This window comes from Prionailurus viverrinus, chromosome X (genome assembly GCF_022837055.1).
Source record: "Prionailurus viverrinus isolate Anna chromosome X, UM_Priviv_1.0, whole genome shotgun sequence".
NCBI classification, from domain to species: domain Eukaryota; kingdom Metazoa; phylum Chordata; class Mammalia; order Carnivora; family Felidae; genus Prionailurus; species Prionailurus viverrinus.
Window position 1 is genome coordinate 28643759 of NC_062579.1, and position 20173 is coordinate 28663931.

Consider the following 20173-nt stretch of genomic DNA (forward strand, 5'->3'; position numbering starts at 1 on the left):
TAATAGGTGAAACGTTATTCTGGATGTTTCTGTGAAGGTGATTTTAGGTGAAATTTACATTTAGAGCTGAACTTTGAATGAAGAAGATGGCCCTCCATAATGTGGAGTTCTCGGCTAATCAGTTGAAGGTCTTAATAGAGCCAAGACTGATCCCCCCAGAGCAAAAAAGGAACTCTACCAGTAGACTGCCTTTGGATTCGGACTGTACTTCTTTCCTCGGTCTACAGCCTACTGTCTTAACCTGCGGATTTTGGACCTACCAGGTCAATTTCGTGAGCCATTTCCTTAAAATCAATCTCTTTTAAAGAGATTTTTAAACACCATAAAGGCATTTAAATCACTGTCATAGAACTGAAGGAGCAGCCAATACAAATGTGAGCAGAGAATTCCTCAGTAACCAAACATCAGTATAAAGTTGGTAACTTATTCTCTGTGCATTAATGGTTTCAAGGTAGTTAGCTGGTGTTTGTAAAATAAATAAGCTCTGAAGGCAATTGAAAATGGGAAGGTAAGTTTCGCCCTCAGGAACTTCTCACAAGTATTTGGGATGAAAACTCACAAGGACTTTCTCTTGTTTCCCTCTCATTAGCTGATTGTTCTGAAAGTCTGAATTGTTCTAAGATCCACTAATTCTATAAGTACTTTTTGTGAGCTAAAGTATTAGAATAGAATGGAATACAATACAGTATAATATGGTATGAAGCAATGCCATAAGATACAATGCTCTTGGAGGCGAGGAATAATTTTTCCTCTACCCTTCTAAATTCTTGGCCAACACCCCCCTGTAATAATGATGATGGTAATAGTAATAGTAATAATAATAATAATAATAATAATAATAATAATAAAAAGATTAGCAGGAGAAAAACAAAAGTTTAGTAACTTGTATTCCTCCCCTATACATGGGAGAGACCCAAGAAAAATGAGTAACTCCCTGAAATAGCCAAGCCCTTACCTTAAAATACCATCCCCACCTAAAAACACAAAAAGATGTTGGGGGATGAGGAGCCAAGAAGGATAAGTTACCCCGAAAAGCAAGATTAACAAGAATAAGGTTGTTATGCAGATAGAGGTCACTGTCTTCTCCACTGATAGGCATTCCTAAGATTTAGCCCTCCCAACATCCTAATACAGAAAGGGAGATACTCTTACAAATCCAGATTTCCTTTATAAATGTAAATATCTCTTACAAAAGGGTAACTTCTCAGTTTTCAGAGTGTTCCTGTGTCTGCAGTTTTTTTTAAGTAATCAGCTGAAAATAATCCTTATACCAAAGACATAGTTTGGAGTGGCAAATTCTACTCCCCTCCACCATGAAATGCAATTCACTACAGTGTCATTCGATGCCGTACAATACAATACAATGCAATGCCATGCTATGCTCTGCAAAACACAAAACACTCTCTTTCAGAAGAGAGTGACTGCGAATTCCACTAGTCTGGGCTCCTTATTTCAGATGAGGAAACTGAGCCCCAAAGAGGCTAGTGATTTATATGACTAAGGTCAGCAAACATAGTAGTCTCTGGAATCTTTAAAACATGGCAATACTGATACGAATATGCATACAATTAACTGAAGTTGGAGGACATCTAAATCATAAACTAGCTCAACCCTGGAGAATAAAGAATACCAAAGTAGAAACTGAACAGATGAGGCTAAACAAGTAGAAAACCTGAGTTTGATGCCAGTACAAGCCCTGTTACACAGGACTGTTTTAGTGGACCAGGGTTCCAGTGTCAGGATTTGGGAGTGTGACTTTAGACATCACCAGTGACAGAAATGCCTGCTTTTTAAAAAATATTGGGAACCCAGATGTAAACATTACTTTCTCATCACTTAATCCATTCCCTAGTCCAACTTCCTTTAGGGTGAATTGCTAGGATCCTTTTTCATACTTCCAACAACAAAAGAAAAATCTTGTAAACTATTCCTGATTCTGACCTTACACTAGATTCTTATGGTATAGGAAGTGTTTCACTGAACTGTAATACAATACTTAGATATTTCTATGTATAATATGTGAATGCTTGGGCAATTAGGGGGAAAATGATTGGTTATTTCTTTTGAAATATTCTTAGAAGTAAAACATTGTTGGGATGCCTGAGTGGCTCAGTCAATTGAGCGTCTGATTTCAGCTCAGGTCATGAGCTGGTTGAGCCTTGTGTCCGGCTGTGTGCTGACAGCTCAGAGCCTGGAGCCTGCTTTGGATTCTGTCTCCCTCTCTCTGCCCCTCCCCCACTCACAGTCTGTCTCTCAGAAATGAATAATTTTTTTTTTAATTAAAAGAAAAGAAGTAAAGCATTCTTATTTTAGTGGGGTGGGGGGGGGGGTGACATGATGAGTTTCTGGGCAGGCACAGGACAGGGAGCTTTTATAGGGCCTGCTCATGGCCATGCAAAATGGCATTTCTCTTAGCACTCACAAACTAATACAATCAGCTTTTCACCCTCCCCTTGGCTCTCTTGACATATTAGTTCATCAAAAAGAGTTTGAAAATGATATCTATTGATGTTTCTCAAATTTTTAGGTTAAATATGGTATTCTGAAGCCTACATTAAGAAGCCTACATTTCTTGTTTTTTTGTTTTTTTCTTCAGATGATGGTGCTAGCAATATCCGAGTCTGGTACAGTCTTGAGATCCATAGCTCTCCGGGACCACCAGTAGACATTATTGAAATGAAGTGCTCTGCTCTGGTAAGAACCCATGAAATCTTCATAGGCTCTGTCTTTTTGCAAACCAAACTTTTGTTGTATGCTTAAATTGCTATCCCTAAAAAGCATCCATATTAAATGAGTATATTAGGGTAAATTATTCAAATTATAGCAGTTGTGTTTTAAATCCAATAATATGGACCTTAAATGCTTATGGAAAACATCTTTTAGCTCTATAGTATCTTATAGTGGCTTTACTGATGAGTATTCTACATGCATGTTTTAAGAGTTACCAGAACAAACTTAACCTTAGCCTACATGCTTGCCCTCACACATATAATAAAAGCAGGATTATGCTCTTGTAAGGGATCAAGAATATCCTGTCCCCTCAGGCTCATACTAGCTGAACTAAGAATCAAATTGACATGAGACAGATTAACAGGAGAAAATCAAATTTAATAGTGTACATATGGGGAATGCACATTCATGGAAATTCCAAAATGGGCAAAAGGAGATATATATGTCATTGTGAGTTAAGGAGAAGAGGGTAGGGGTCTGAGACTTCAAAGGGAAGGAATGCAATTTACAGAAAGATGAAAAAGTGTAAATATTTGGTTAGCAAATGTTTGCTGGGCCTCTCAGAAACAACAGAGAACTGTGACCAAACAGGACTTGCTAGGTTCCTCCCTGTCTACCACCCCCAGTTCATAGTGTAATGTAGTTGTCTGTGGTGATAGCTCTCTTCCTGGAGCAGATCTTCTGTCTAAATTCTTCTTAGGCAGTTGTGGGGAAGGTAAAAAAGACTTTCCTCAATCTACTGGGTTTTGATTGCTTTGTAACTCAAAATAATCTTCATGCCAAAGTGGGCCATCTTGAGGTCCCTACAGTCTCTTGGCTCTTGTGAGAAGGGAGATGATTCCTTTTCAGGAATACCAAATGAAAGCTGTGCTGTCTTAATTAACAGTAGGTTTACAACCTATTGGAAATATGTACATACTCCAAGGATAAATTGTCTGCTGTGACTGCCCCAAGTGTGCATGTCCCTGAGACATCTACTCTTGCAAGAATGTTGAGCGAGGCTTTAATCAACATTTTCCTTTGATTGGATCGATGGGCTTATTCCTAACACTCTTTCAGTACTGATTCTTCCTGGCTTCTATAGCAGGCTTTTCACTCTGAAACATATTTGGAGTAACTGGCATGGATTTGGGGCTTTAAATAATAGTTAATAAGAATAGGATTGTCTTATGTGAATTATTAAAGTGTTATTAAATCTGGGGCACTTGGGTGGCTCAGTAGGATAAGCATCTGAGTCTTGGTTTGGACTCAGATCATGATCTCAAAGTTCATGAGTTCAAGCCCTACTTCAGGTTCTTCACTGACAGCACGGAGCCTGCTTGGGATTCTTTCTCTCCCTCTCTCTCTCTCTCTGCCCCTCCCCTGCTCGTGCTTGCCCTTTCTCTCTCTCTCTCTCTCTCTCTCTCTCAAAATAAATTTTCAAAAAAGTGTTACTAAATCTGTTATTATTATTATTAATTAATAAAGTTAAATATTGAGGCTTGTTTTATTTTTTATTTTTTTTCTCTACATTTTGTTTATTGAGACAAACTAATTAAAAGGCACAAACATAGGGCATGTTTACATGGACATTATAACAAACATATACATTAAAAGTGTAGGAATGTGTTGCCTTACTGCTAAACAGAAAGTTCCTAAGCTTTTATGTATACAAAAGTTGTACAATTTAATGTCCTAAAGTGCAAAAGATCATTTATAAAATTATTTTACACTAAGTACTATTTTGTTTTTTACTACGTAGTTCAACCTCCTCGAACTGTTTTGTATAATGACACACAGATACCTGTCCCTGATGTAGGAAGTCTGCCTCAGATGTAAGGTGTTTGATGCTTGAGCTGACACAGTGAGGTATAAACGGAAGTCATCCAGTTTGATAGTCAGTCCTGCAAACATTCTGCAAGATTAATACAACTAAATTCCACTTCTCTTAACTGCAAGATTAAAATAGAAAAAAAAAACCCAAAACATATTGCAACTTAAAAAAAATCACAGCGTCTTGGTTTTAGTAACTTTTTTTTTTTAAACACAATGTTTTAAAAACATGTGTGGCATGATGGTGTAAAGAGTATCTGTTTCCCTAACTTTTGGTTTCTACTTTATGTACAGAGATAAAACATCCTGCTAAGAAATAAAAAGCACATGTCTTAACGTGCACAATCATTGCTGGGTTTCTACAGGGAGTACAGATAGCTGTCTCCCTGAAAATACCACAAAGCTGATACAAGTGTTTTTTCAAAGAAAAAAAAAAGTGATGTCCATATTTACAAAGTTGAACAAATCTGCACAATACTTGATTAAGAAACGGAAGGAGAAATTAAAAAAAAAGATACACTCTGCTGTTCTGAAGGGGCATACTACCTAGTTAGTGGTTAGAATAAAAACTGTATACAATTTAATATAAGACATAAACTCTAGTGAGCAACTAACACATCTTTCCCTGTTGTAACATCAACAGGCTCTGATTGGGAGAGAGAGGGGCATATCACATCCCAGTGCCTCCAGCATCTTCCAATTTAAAGCAATATATTTTAACTGTTCCAAAGTACTCCTTGGCTCCTGAAAGGAGTCCCACTGGCCTCTGTTTGTTAGGAGTCTGCTGAGGCTTGTTTTAAATGAAACATGAGGGGTGATAGGCATTAAGGAGGGCTCTTTGTGTGATGAGCACTAGATGTTATATGTAAGTGATGAATCACTAAATTCTACTCCTAAAACCAATACTATACTATATGTTAACTAACTTGAATCTAAATTAAAAAAAAACAAATGAAACATGAAGACAATATTCATGGCTATTAGTCATGTTTTAATTTGATTTAATTTTCTGATTGTTAATACTCAAATATTTAAATTGATGATAACGGTTATTTTCATTTTTATTTTTTATTTTTTTTATATGAAATTTATTGTCAAAATGGCTTCCATACAACACCCAGTGCTCATCCCAAAAGATGACCTCTTCAATGCGCATCACCTACCCTCTCCTCCCTCCCACCCCCATCAACCCTCAGTTTGTTCTCAGTTTTCAACAGTCTTATGCTTTGGCTGTCTCCCACTCTAACCTCTTTTTTTTTTTTTCCCTTCCCCTCCCCCATGGGTTCCTGTTAAGTTTCTCAGGATCCACATAAGAGTGAAACCATATGGTATCTGTCTTTCTCTGTATGGCTTATTTCACCTAGCATCACACTCTCCAGTTCCATCCACGCTGCTACAAAAGGCCATATTTCATTTTTTCTCATTGCCACGTAGTACTCCATTGTGTATATAAACCACAATTTCTTTATCCATTCATCAGTTGATGGACATTTAGGCTCTTTCCATAATTTGGCTATTGTTGAGAGTGCTGCTATGAACATTGGGGTACAAGTGCCCCTATGCATCAGTGCTCCTGTATCCCTTGGGTAAATTCCTAGCAGTGCTATTGCTGGGTCATAGGGTAGGTCTATTTTTAATTTTCTGAGGAACCTCCACACTGCTTTCCAGAGCGGCTGCACCAGTTTGCATTCCCACCAACAGTGCAAGAGGGTTCCCGTTTCTCCACATCCTCGCCAGCATCTATAGTCTCCTGATTTGTTCATTTTGGCCACTCTGACTGGCGTGAGGTGATACCTGAGTGTGGTTTTGATTTGTATTTCCCTGATAAGGAGCGACGCTGAACATCTTTTCATGTGCCTGTTGGCCATCTGGATGTCTTCTTTAGAGAAGTGTCTATTCATGTTTTCTGCCCATTTCTTCACTGGGTTATTTGTTTTTCGGGTGTGGAGTTTGGTGAGCTCTTTATAGATTTTGGATACTAGCCCTTTGTCTGATATGTCATTTGCAAATATCTTTTCCCATTCCGTTGGTTGCCTTTTAGTTTTGTTGGTTGTTTCCTTTGCTGTGCAGAAGCTTTTTATCTTCATAAGGTCCCAGTAATTCACTTTTGCTTTTAATTCCCTTGCCTTTGGGGATGTGTCGAGTAAGAGATTGCTACGGCTGAGGTCAGAGAGGTCTTTTCCTGCTTTCTCCTCTAAGGTTTTGATGGTTTCCTGTCTCACATTCAGGTCCTTTATCCATTTTGAGTTTATTTTTGTGAATGGTGTGAGAAAGTGGTCTAGTTTCAACCTTCTGCATGTTGCTGTCCAGTTCTCCCAGCACCATTTGTTAAAGAGGCTGTCTTTTTTCCATTGGATGTTCTTTCCTGCTTTGTCAAAGATGAGTTGGCCATATGTTTGTGGGTCTAGTTCTGGGGTTTCTATTCTATTCCATTGGTCTATGTGTCTGTTTTTGTGCCAGGTTATTTTCATGTTTAAACATGCAGATGGATTTTTCATAAAAATCATTATTTAGAATCTTGGGGGCACCTGGGTGGCGCAGTCGGTTAAGCGTCCGACTTCAGCCAGGTCACAATCTCGCGGTCCGTGAGTTCGAGCCCCGTGTCAGGCTCTGGGCTGATGGCTCAGAGCCTGGAGCCTGTTTCCGATTCTGTGTCTCCCTCTCTCTCTGCCCCTCCCCCGTTCATGCTCTGTCTCTCTCTGTCCCAAAAATAAATAAAAATGTTGAAAAAAAATTAAAAAAAAAAAAGAATCTTGAAGTTTTGCTCCAACAAATAAAAAGTTTTTAAAAGACTGAAATAGTCTGTAAATCAATTACTTACCCACTTCAGTTCTGGGTAAATCGCCACTGAGTCAGAAAACGGGTGGTCAGACTATTGAGATGCACTCAAATGTAGTTTGCAAAAGTGTTCTCTTCTAAGTGGCAAATGATTTAATATGATGATGATAGAGTCATTTCACCCAATGAAAACGCCCCATTTCCATGGCTCTACTATCACTGCAGAATAAAATCTTTCTTAAGGGTTATTTTTAATTTGGCATAATTTTATGAAACTACTTGCTGTGGAAAATGGTTACTGTATTAACAGCAATCTCTTTACCAGGACACAGGAGGAAAAAAAAAAAATTAAATCGGTCCAGGAGAAATTGAGACCATGAGGTGGCACCTCAAAAAATGGACATTGGCTTCCTTATTAACTGTATGTTTAAAATAGATACAGAGATGATCAGAGATCTGCAACCCATACTAACCAAAAAAAGGACGTGATTCTAAAATACTTACAGATAAATAACTATTCACATCTTCTCATGAAATGGTATATAATGTGCCCCCCTTTTGGGAAGAGTTGTCAACCCTTTGAGCAAAATTGATAGAAATTGAGATTTTTTTTTAACTCTCAACTTTGAATGGTAAAGATTGTCACACCAACTGAGAAACACACATCATCAGGATACTTGATGTAGATAAGTAGGAAGACTGAACAAAAAGACACCATCTGTTTCGTTTAATGTACTTCAAATTCCTGACCAGTTAAGACTACTTTTCTGGGGGAGTTGATACTGCAATTAGATTATGTATTAAGCGCTTAAGCTTCCCCCCTTCCCCCACTTTGAGGACTTGGCTGAAGTGACGCCATTTTGGGTCTGTGGTTATTTTTTATTTTGTTTTGTTTTTCTAACACATGTAATTCGAATTCAGTTTGTGTTGATTTCCTGTCAGTGCTTAATTTAAACCTTTCCTGGTTTTGGTACCACAGTGTGATACCTATAACTCATCTCGTTTGTGTATGTACTTCTGATTATTATTGCTTTTATTTTTCATTGTGAATAGCTAACATAGTTATTTTATAAAGATATTCAATAATTTACTTTCAAAGTCTACATAGATGAAAATGCAATTCCTGAGCCCCCATTCCATTTACCAGTTTTACATTGTAATGCAAGAATAGAACTTAGCATCGTGAATTGCCAGATTGCTCTGTTTGTCGCTACAGGCAGGTATGCTATAGTAAGTAATCAGTTTCAGCTGAGATAGGTGGGGAAGGGGAGTCTTTTTTGACTAACTCAGTCCATTTGGGCTATGAATGACAGTGATGTTGTTCCCCAGTTATTAGGTTTCCCCACCTTTCTACTGGTAATTGCCTAAGGTAAAAATGTATGCACTTATTAACTCTCAGACATGATGATCTAGTTGCTGGAGATGGTATGGATTCTTTTAAATAATCCCATCAAATAAATCTTTGTGCATTTCTTGAAGTTTTCTGAATACTATCAAAAGTATGCTAAAACTGTTGTCCTTACCTACTATTTTTTTACTGCATTTGCTGTTTTGCCAAACTTTTGAGAAATATTTTATTTAAAAAAAATTTTTTTTTCAACGTTTATTTATTTTTGGGACAGAGAGAGACAGAGCATGAACGGGGGAGGGGCAGAGAGAGAGGGAGACACAGAATCGGAAACAGGCTCCAGGTTCCGAGCCATCAGCCCAGAGCCTGACGCGGGGCTCGAACTCACGGACCGCGAGATCGTGACCTGGCTGAAGTCGGACGCCTAACCGACTGCGCCACCCAGGCGCCCCAAGAAATATTTTATTTAAACCTTAAATCGTCAGATGTGGCAATGGAGCTTTCAAGATACTAACCCATCTCTGATTTTCCATCTGTATCTCAGCTTTTGTTACATTCAACCCAATTTTCACATCTTCCTTAGAGATGAATGTTTAGAATCTCCATTAAAATAGGTTTCGTGTAAGAAATGTTTACATCCTCGAGGCACATAAATTTGTTTACTTCTTAGAGTAGGTTCCAAAAATCAGATTATATTGACAATGAACAATAATTGGTTGTGAGTCGTCCACTCTCTAATTGGTATAAATTATTTAGTATTCTTCTGGAAATTTTAACATGTGATATCTGCTATTCCATTTTGTTTGACCTTAAAAATGTCTTGTATGTCATATAGTTGGGCTGTGAGAGAATGATAAGAGCAATCCACCATCTTCCTACTGATAATACCTTCAACATACAGCCATGAGTTAAAAATGCATTCTGAAAACAAAACTTAAGTGTGTGAACAAAATCTATGCTTTAAGCTTTAGATCATAGACTGCATAATATTTGTTCTGTTGTCAGTGACAATTGAATGACTCCTTTTTTCATTTTATAATCAACCTTTAATTAAATTCACTATATTGTTAATGGTGCAACCCAGAAGTCTGTACACATATTAGAAAGAAGAGTGTTGGGGGGGGGGGAATGTTTATTATATCTTTAAAGGTTTTTTGGCTGATGTAAGAATTATGTTGACATGAGACAAATTACCAGCAGAAAGTCAAACAGAAGTTTAATAACATGTATACCTCCTTCTGGTTTACATGGGAGAGACCCAGGAAACTGCATAACTCCCCAAAATGGCTGAAGCCTTGGGCTTAAATACCTTGTTCATCTAAAGATAAAGCAAAACGTTGGGAGGTGACCAGGAAAAGCACAGTAAACAAGAATAATGCTTTTTTTGCAGATTTAAGTTTTGCCTTTTCTATTGATAAGAATCTCTAGAGATTTAGTCATCCCCCTCTTCCTGGTACAGTAAGGGAGACACCCTTACAAATTCAGATTTCCCTTATAAATGTCAGTAACTCTACTTGGTTTCTCATTTGTCTGTTTTTTTCTTAACCAGCTTAAAATAATCAATATTCTAAAGAGGCATATCTTGGGATGGTGAAATTTTCTCCCCTACAGGAGCATAGTTAAAAACACTATTAATCCACTTAGTGTCAAACATAAAAGCATTAATACAAAACATATGTGAATTGCCAATCATTTTAAGTAAGTTTTTAATTTAAAATTTTAGCCTCCATAATAAAATATATATTTTATGATCTCATTTTGTTATGTTTTTCTTTTCTTTATGTTTTTATATTCTTTATTTTTTCTGGGTGAAAGATCACATGTCATGGGTGTTGTACATGATACTGAAATTTTTCTTCCTCATGAAATGTTAGTGTAAAATGTTAACATTCTGCTTTGAATTTATCTTGACAAAATAAAATATAGACTGTATATTTATGTGTACATGTACATATATATGCATATATATATATATATATATATATATATATATAGTCATGAGCATGCTGTGAAGGCACACACACAAGTTGTGTCTTTCCACAATGTCAGTTTTATTCAATCATAATTATAAAGGAGGTTCAAGATTCCAAATTCAGTGACATTTCCCCATGTGATTAAACTTGGCTTCTTACACAGCACACAGAGCGGAACATAAGACAAGCCACACAAACAAGATAACAGAAGGGTATAAGAAGTTAACAAACCAAACACGAAGTCAGTTTGTGGGCGTGCAGTTGAGATAAGGCCGCTCTGTCTGTCTAGGTCTGCTCTCGGTACTTACTGCTTATTATGTTCAAGCAGTGAAGGATATCAGTTCTGTTTGGAGATCAATCGGGCAGAGCCTTCAACAGCAGCTGCCTTTTTTAAGTGGTCAGACACAGAGAGGTCATGTCTGAAGAGTCTGACAGCTTGTTACAAAAATCCTCCCCTTTTGAAAGAGATTTAATTGGTCTTAGGCCTCTGCAGACTTGCTCTGATTCTGCTTGGTATCATTTCTGGTGTGTCAGCTGATGTTGATCCTGGCATCAGCATCCCATAGCTGCGGTACTTTTAACTGCCTGCGTCATTGCTTGACACAGGCTCCTGCTTGACATGAGAGACTCCATTTTGCTCTCTACATATACACATATGTATGTGTATGTATATAGAGAGCAAAAGGAAAGGGAGAGAGATCCTATCTTAAACAGTTAAGCAAGAGGGTACTTCCTAGGGATCATTCCCTGCAATTAGACATATTTCTATTTGTCACTGCTTTTTTGTTTTTTTTTGGTTGGTTGGTTGGTTTTTTTTTAGAGAGAGAGCACAAGCAGGAAAGGGACAGAGAGAAAGAAATAGAGAATCTTAAGCAGGTTCTGCATTCAGTGAGGAACATAACATGGGCCTCATTCCCATGATCCTGGGATCATGACCTGAGCTGAAATCAAGAGTCAGATGTTCAACTGACTGAGCCACCCAGGTGCCCTTATTTGTCACTGCTTTTAATAACTACTGCACCCCCACCCCCGCCTCCAAGGTTATGGGAAATGTCTGAATACACATGAATGGAGTTTCTCACTTTTTCACAGCTCCTCAGTGTCTGTCAAATACATCCTCACCTTCACATCATGCCCCACTCTGGCATTAGCAGCATGCCTTGATTGTACCTCTGCATTCCGTATGTCTCAGGTTGGATATAGGGTACTTCCTTAGGTATAGGGTTATGCGGGTGGCAGTTGCAGAAGAATGACAATGGTGTTTCTAGTTTACAGTTAGCTGCCTGTTTCCTCTGAGTTCTGAAGTGTTGGCACCTACTTTTCAATTTAGGAAAATTACTGAGACATACTATAAGTTATCATTTCCTCTGAATTACATGGTACCTTTATAAATACCCTTTGGTACAGTTTGTTTATTGCTTGGTGATGTTTTTCAATTGAATAAAATTAAAATTGAAAATTTCCTCAATAACATGGTTAACTTAATATTGCATGTTTTGGACATCAGAAATAATCCCTTTAATTTTTTTTAATTAAGTAGGCTCCACACCAAAATGGGGCTTGAACTCATGACCCTGAGATCAAGAGTCACATGCTGTACCGAATGAGCCAGCCAGGCACCCCAGAAGTAATTCCTTTAAAATTGACTCATGATTATCTTCTGGGAGATGACATTGATGGGGTTTTAGAATGGTGGGGGCGGGGGGAGGTGCAGTTGGGAGTGACAGCCAAGAAGAATTCTTAAAGACATCTTTGGTGCAAAAAGGTGATTTTATTAAAGCATGGGGACAGGACCCATGGACAGAAAGAGCTGCACTAGGGTTGTGAAGAGTGATTGATGATATACCTTCAGGTGGGAGGGAGTTAAGGATGACGTAAGTCTCTAAGGAATTTTGGAAGCGATGTTTCCAGGACCTTGAGGGGCTAGCTGTTGTTAGGAAAACATCATTTATTACTGTTTACTAAAACCTCAGTCATGAGACTTTTCAGATGTGTATCAGCAGTCCGTAAGCTCAGAGTATGATTGCCAGCCTATATCTTGGGGATTTGAGACAAAGGAAGTTTCCAGAGGAATTTTTATATGTTAAAGTAGACTTACAGGATCTTGGAGGTTGGGATAATGTTAAGCTAAGATTCTCTTTTGCCCCTAGCTAAGTGTCATCATCGAGGCAGCTGAGCTCCTAGAGGAAGGTCACACTGCCCGTTTCAAGGACTACTCAATGGTCTGTAGGCAGTAAGGGAATTTAGTTTTTCATTTGCTTTAGTTTCCCACATCACCATAGCAAGCATTTAAACCCCCTTACATCCTAGTAAGGGTGATATTAGGGCTCCAGGAAACAGAGTCTATAGGTTTCTGGAGATTAGTCTATGGATAAGATTACTTTTTTTCTTGAAGTTTACTAAGTTATCTGTAAACTGAAGGAGATTCCTGTCCTGCATGACTGTGATCTCTATCAGTTAACCATTTGTTTTCCCTTTCCTTTGTTCTTGGGCAGCCAGGAGTGTCCAAGGAATATCACACATATCCCACAGGGGGTGGCGGGAGGATGCTGTTAGCCTGTCCTTTGCCCTCAGCTTGCCTTATGCTCCCTCATCAATATGGTGGAAAATACTTCCTGCTAGTGCATATTGAATTGTCATTGACTCCATTAGGCTTTTATGGGCAAAACATATAATATTGATTTACTCTGACCTAGTTAGAATAGGAAGTGATGAGGTTTTCAGTGCAAATACTCAGTGAATTAAATTTTTTCTGTTCGAAGAAGCTGTGAACTGCCAACCAAATGATAAAGTTAACCCACTGTCTTTCTCACAGTTGTCCTTACCAATAACTTGCATGAAAGGAGGTAGCCTAGGTTAACTCAAGATTTTTAAATTCCTTTGAGTAGGATTTTGTCAAAGGTTGCTGTATTATTTAGTTCAAAGTTCTGATTATCCAGAATACCAGACATATTAACTATTAGATTTATATACAAACACTAAAGTCTCTAATCAATTGCACATTTATTTTTTAAAGAGTATTTATTATCTCTGGTATCCCTCACACTATTCTACACACTGAGGAACAGTGATGAATAGTACAAACAAGACCCCTATTTATATGGAGCTAACAGTCTAGTAGAGTCAGAAAACAGAAATAACATTGAAATAGGATATTTCATGGGAGAGTTTTCTGTTGTCTTACATTTTCTTTTTAGAGTTTATTTGTTTTGAGAGAATGCACATGAGCACGTGGTGTAGAGAGGGAGAATCCCAAGCAGGCTCTGCATTGTCAGTGTAGAGCCCCATGTGGGTCTTGATTTCAGCAACTTGTGAGATCATGACCTGAGCTGAAACCAAGAGTCAGACACTTAAGCAACTGAGCCACCCTGGCACCCCTATTGTTTTACATTTTTAATTAAAGACATAAACCTGAAAACCATAGATAATTCTGTGTCCATGTTATGAAAGGTGCTGCTATGCCGTTTATTAAGGACTCACTGAATGTTTTAGTTATGGTATTTTTAGGGGCGCCTGGGTGACTCGGTTGGTTAAGTATCCAACTTCAGCTCAGGTCATGATCTCATGTTTCATGGGTTTAAGCCCATACCTGACTCTACACTGACAGCTCAGAGTCCAGAGCCTGCTTCAGATTCTGTGCCTCCCTCTTTCTCTCTCCCCCTCCCCTGCTTATGTGTGTTCTCTCTCTCTCTCTCTCTCTCTCTCTCTCTCTCTCTCTCTCTCTCTCAAAAATTAAACAATTTAAAAAAAAATAAAATAGTTCTGGTGTTTTTAGCTGACATAACAAACTGAAATTTCAGTGGCCTAACACGATAAAAGTTCTTAATAATTGTAACACTCTGGTGCATTTGTTCCCAGTTGGTGGCTCCTCCAGTTGTGGTTCCATCAACCTTTAGGAAGTCAGCAGTTCCTGCATATAGATGGAGAAAGAAAAAGAAACAGAAAAGAATTTCCACTGGTTTCTTAATCATCTCATCACAGAGGCAACATACATCAATCTCTCTCATGTACTATTAGAACTAACCACCTGGTTATGCCTGGGTGCAAGAGAGTTTGGGAAATGTAACCTCTGGTTGGGCAGCTGCTGCCCCATGTTATCTTCATGTTATGAAGGGGAGCACAGTTTTGCTGGAAAGATGATATTTCTGCTATCATGAAAGATTAAATATATTTAGGCTATCACGCATGTCCAGCCAGCCAAGACATTGGCTAGAACACCAAGACAGGGGGAGGGGTTTCTTTAAAAAGTAGAAACTGACAGCTTAATGCCCACTGGAATTTGGTGAGTTCCTGCTAAAAGACTAGACCATGGATGGAGGGAAAATGGCTACAGGGACAGCAGCTGCACTTCCACTGGCATATGACAAGACCTTGTAAATCAAAGTCTATTCTACTCAGTGACAGGAGCCAGGAGACTGGGCTTGGACTGTTTTAAAAGGATCTACTCAAGATACATTCTGCTAGGGTGAGAAGAACCCAGGAGAAAAAGTCTACATGGGGTAATGCTAGAAAGGGGAAAAGAGAAGGACCCAGAATGTCAACTGGAAAAGATCAATCCATATCAATTAGGTAAATAGCCTTTGTTCTTTTACCTCACCTCCCATCTGCATCCTGTAACCTGAAGGAGCCGTATTAGTGCGGTGATTGCAGGAAAAGTTAGAGCAAGGAAGTTGAAAACAGCAGGTAATGTCTACCTTCCTCCTCACAAGCAGTCTCAAAAATTACTACATGTCCCCGGGATAGGGAGGGGGTGCCAGGAGGAAATATCGGTAAAAGCATTCATTCAGTAGGAAATGAAAGTATTGATTGATTTTGTACCTTTTTAAACATCTGACAATGAGACTGATCCAGCATTGGGAACTATCCTGAGTTAGCAACAGGTTGGAAGAGGGAGATCCTGCCAGCTTTGGAGGTCAGTAGTGGAAGAGTCCATCCAGTTTATCTGTTACCATGATAATAAATGCCTTAGCTAAATTTAGTGACAATTTTACCCACAAAAATTGTCCAGAGTTTCACTGAGGGACGCATGAGGACTGGGGAAATGTACCCAGGTAGAGCAATTAACAAATGTGCAAACCCTTGGAACAAAATGAGCTTGCTGGGAAGGGAGGTAGTAAGAAGGAGCCCAGGCATCCCAGGAGCAGAAAAGATTGTTGTGAGGCTGGAGCTTGGACAGAAATGGCAAGGGTGACTTTCATTCAGAGGTGCCGGCAGGGCCACATCTTGCAGGACCTCAGAGGGCAAGATAAGAGATTTTATTCCATGTGCAATTAGAAGCCACTAGAGGGTGGAAAGAAGGGGAATGACCTGATCTAATTTCTGTTTTTAAATCTCTCAAAATGTTTCTGCTATTTTAAGAAAATAATAAACATCAATTATATTTAGATGCTGAAAACATTTTATATCTGTTTTAAGATGAATAGAGCTATTCAAACTTCCTCTGCTAAAGTTTATAATTTGCAAAATTCAATATATCTGTTTGTACATATTTTGAATTGTATTCCAATCTTATCTGAGTATTTGAATTTTTTCAGTGTTGTAAATTTCAGCATCTTATGACTGCCTTCATGCTTTAAAATCTTTACTTATATTCCACAGGATTAAATATTCATAATTTATTACTTTTGCAAAAGAATTATGAGAAATGGAAGCAGTTTCTTAAATCAGTCATTATGTTAGCTAAAGCATTCCTTAAGTACAATCCAGAGAAAAATACTGGACACCTTACAAAGGAATGCTGTCTATTGTTGCACCTAAAAGAGGCCACGTGAAGACAAAAGACAGTTTTGAAGTCATTGCATATAGTCACTATTTCACTTGAATTTGTAAAAAAAAAAATAAATCCAAACTGATATATATTTAATTATAAAAAGACTTATAAAACCACTCATTAAAGGACACCTGAGTGGCTCAGTTGGTTAAGCATCCGACTCTTGATCTCATTTCAGGTCATGATCTCACAGTTGGGTTCGTGAGTTTGAGCCCCACATCAGGCTCTGCCCTGATGGCAAGGAGCCTGCTTGGGACTCTGTCTCTCCTTGTCTCTGCCTCTCTCCCACTTTTGTGTGCTCTCTCTCTCTCCCTCAAAATAAATAAATAAACTTTAAAAAAAAAAGCTAATCAAATTAGAAGAATATGACATTGGGAAGACATGTACCAGCCAAATATTTCACAGTTTTTATATAGAGAAAGCATGCACAGAAATTCAGCTGACTTTATACTTCCTATTGAATGAGAGTTATTTGTCATAAAATGGAATGGGGGTGGCAGGATGGCTTAGATAATAACACTATTAACCATTTTTGCAGATGAATTCTTTATACCTTCTCTTTTGCATGCTGAAAATAGTTATGCATTTTTGGATTATATAGATAACACAAAGAAGGTATTTCGAGAATAAACTTACAAATTTTCATCATCTCATCAAATGATGAATGACAAAAATCTCTTTAACTTATTGAATGCATGAAATATTTAATAAAATATCTAACTTTTATGGCCTTAAGAAATATAGTTAGAAAATTAATCTTTTCCAAATTAATTTTGACAGTATCTTGGCAGGTGTATATTTAAAAGGGATTATTCATACAAAACTGATTTTAAAGGTGTAATTTGGGGATTTTTATCTATTTAAACTTAAAATATTCAAACTATAATGAAAGCTAGAAATTATTTTTTTATAATGTTGTAGTTAAATTTGACATATATTTTACCAGACTAGAAATACAGCACTCTTTTTTTTTGAGGTTTATTTATTGGGGTACCTGGATGGCTCAGTCCGTTAAGCTTCCGACTTCAGCTCAGGTCATGATCTCATGGTTCGTGAGTTCGAGCCCCACATGGAGCTTTTCACTCTCAGCAAGAGCCCACTTCAGATCTTCTGTCTCCCTCTCTCTCTGCCCCTCCCTCCCCTCTCAAAAATAAAAACATTAAAAGATTTTTTAAAAATAAAATGTTAAAAAAAATGTTATTTTTTTGAGAGAGAGAGCACAAGTAGAGGAAAGGCAGAGAGAGGGAGGAGAGAGAGAGAATCCCAAGCAGGCTCTGCACTGTCAACTGTCAGTTGCAGGGCTCAAATCTACAAACCATGACATCATGACCTGAGCCAAAGTTGGATGTTTAACCGTCTGAGCCACCCGGGCGCCCTAGAAATACAGCACTGTTAATTGGAAACTTAAAGCTTTTTACCATAATTAAACATTTATTTCTATTGAGTCTATTGCTGGTTTTGAGACGACCCCAGAGAATTCAATTATAGGCTTTCTCTAGAGATTGTAGTGCTTCTTAGTGCCAGTAGCTCAAAGCAATTAATGATTCCTTTCTGTAAGGCTGCTCAATTGTGAGGGGGTGTCCAGACCTACTGTGTAAGAGGGAAGTGATCAAGTAGTGATATTTGCCATGTTACAGCAAATACTTGGTGCCCAGGAAGAGACAAGCCACATGCACTTGGGGAATCAGGAAAGACTGTTTATTGCGCACTGGTGCTCACCCAGCAGAATCACCTCCAAAGCCTGAACCCCAAACCTTGGTATCAGCCAGCCTCCTTTTATGGCTGGGATGGTAGGGGGTTAAGAGACAAAAGAAAAAGGGGGGGGGAACTTATCAGTGGTGCTACTCGGGTAGTTGGTGGAGGCAGGAGGCAAGCAAGATTACAGAAGCCAAAAGCATGCAAGGGGAATATCCGGCCTTGGACGTCTGGCTGGTACCTCTTATCTTGCTTTTACCAGCTTTTCTTCTCATTCTTCCCTCTTAATTCTCAAGCTACTGTGGCAGACTTAGAGAAAAATCAGTTTGTGGGCGTCAGGGAACCATTTGCTGCCATGGGAAGAGGGGCGAAGACCCTTCTGGCTTCTTCCTGCTGCACAGGGATGTTGAAGGGACCGGTGAGGCAGCTAGGGTTCTTTGTAATTCAAAGGAGAGTAGCAACAGCTAGAATGGTCCAACTGGAGCATCATTTGGAGTTTTATAGCTTCTAGGCAAGAGGAAACAAGCCTGGTTAGCATATTAAGAATACAAGGACCAAACAGGAGGGCTATGAAAAGCATTAGGAGAGGACCAGTTAAGGGGAAGAGCCAGGATGCCCGATTCCATATGTTGCTCCAAGAGTTCCATGAATCTGCAAGTTCCTGTCTTCATTTGTTGACTTGCTCCCTTAACTGCTGGGCCATATCTCAGACTATCCCTGATTGGTTGACATAGAAACAACATTCTTCATTTAGGAAGAGACATATTCCTCTTCTTTCAGCAGTAAGCAGGTCCAGCCTTCTTCTGTTTTGTAAGACTACCACTGCTAGGGAGTCTACTTGGTGTTGTAAAACCATCAGAGATTTGGTAACCTGTTCTATGTCATCTGTTAGGTCCTTGGATAATTCATGATAATAAGTGGTTGAGGAGATTATTCCTCCTATTCCAGTGCCCACCTCTGCCGTTATTCCTAAGGCAATTAGCAGCCGTATGACTTGAATCGTTCTTCTGGACTGAGTATATGCTGCGAAGAGTACTATAAGAGACTGGTTTTTGGGTACAATATTTATCTGAGGAGTGATGAAGGCTGGGGTGCAGATGCCCATCCAATTGGCTGGTAGACACAGGTAGGCATCCGACCCACATACAAAGAGAAGCCCTGGGAGGGGTCAACACCAGGGTTGGGTTATAGGAAGATGACTGAATTTCTGACAGTCAAGAGTCTGGTTGCATTTGCCAATGGTCAGATTGCCAACTGGCTCTTTTCCAATTTTGTTTGTCAGGCACCTGGGAGCTGTTTGGGACAGTTCGACTCCTGTTAGTACAGGCCTCACCATGTGGGGGTGTGGGTCTTTAGTTAACAGGGTAACATTTACAGTTGTCTGTGTTGTCGGAGTAGCTGTGTAATGGGGGGTTCCTGTGGACAAGCAGAGCCAACAGGCTTGGCCAGGCTGGGATTGGTATCATTGAGGAGGCGATGTGTAGTGTTTAACATTTGATCAAATGGGGATCTAAGACAAGTTGGTCTGATTTATGTTCAGTCAGAGGTTGAAGGGTTAGGTCAGAAGTGACCCAGCAGTCATGGGGAACATCAGGGCAGGTTGGATCAGGCAGTCCCCAATAGTGTGTGTGTGTGTGTGTGTGTGTGTGTGTGTGTGTGTGTTTTTAAATTTTTCCCATCCAATAAGTTTTCCATTTCTGGTACGGGGGGGTGACCCTCTTGGTATCATAATATCTATTCGGCATGCGGGAGTACACAGTGGCACAGGGGCATGGTGGTAGTGTCATTTTATCTCTGCAGACCAGAGGAGCAGGAATTGACACAGGGGGGAGGGGTTGGAGCAAGAGTCAGGAAGGGCACATGGGAAGAAATGGCCTCTTTAGGAGGCCGAGTGGGGTAGCAGGCAGTGCAACCCCGAAGTTTGTCCCTCATGAAGACAGTAGATGGGGTTCAACGGTTAGAAGCATAGAGTGACTCTTTGTGCCTTTAGGGGACAAAGGCAAATGATAACTCATGCATTTGCATGGTGGGAGTGAGAAGACTCCTCTTGAACAAGTTAGGAACAGG

At 39.1% G+C, this 20173-nt stretch overlaps 1 protein-coding gene across 1 annotated transcript in view; it reads left to right on the forward strand.

Moving 5' to 3' along the window:
• The window catches only part of CFAP47 (cilia and flagella associated protein 47), a 566656-nt gene that overhangs the window by 413749 nt on the left and 132734 nt on the right, over positions 1 to 20173 (forward strand). The window contains exon 56 of the mRNA XM_047844880.1: positions 2597 to 2694. Within this exon, the coding sequence (XP_047700836.1) occupies positions 2597 to 2694 (98 nt within the window). The remainder of the gene's footprint in view (positions 1 to 2596; positions 2695 to 20173) is intronic.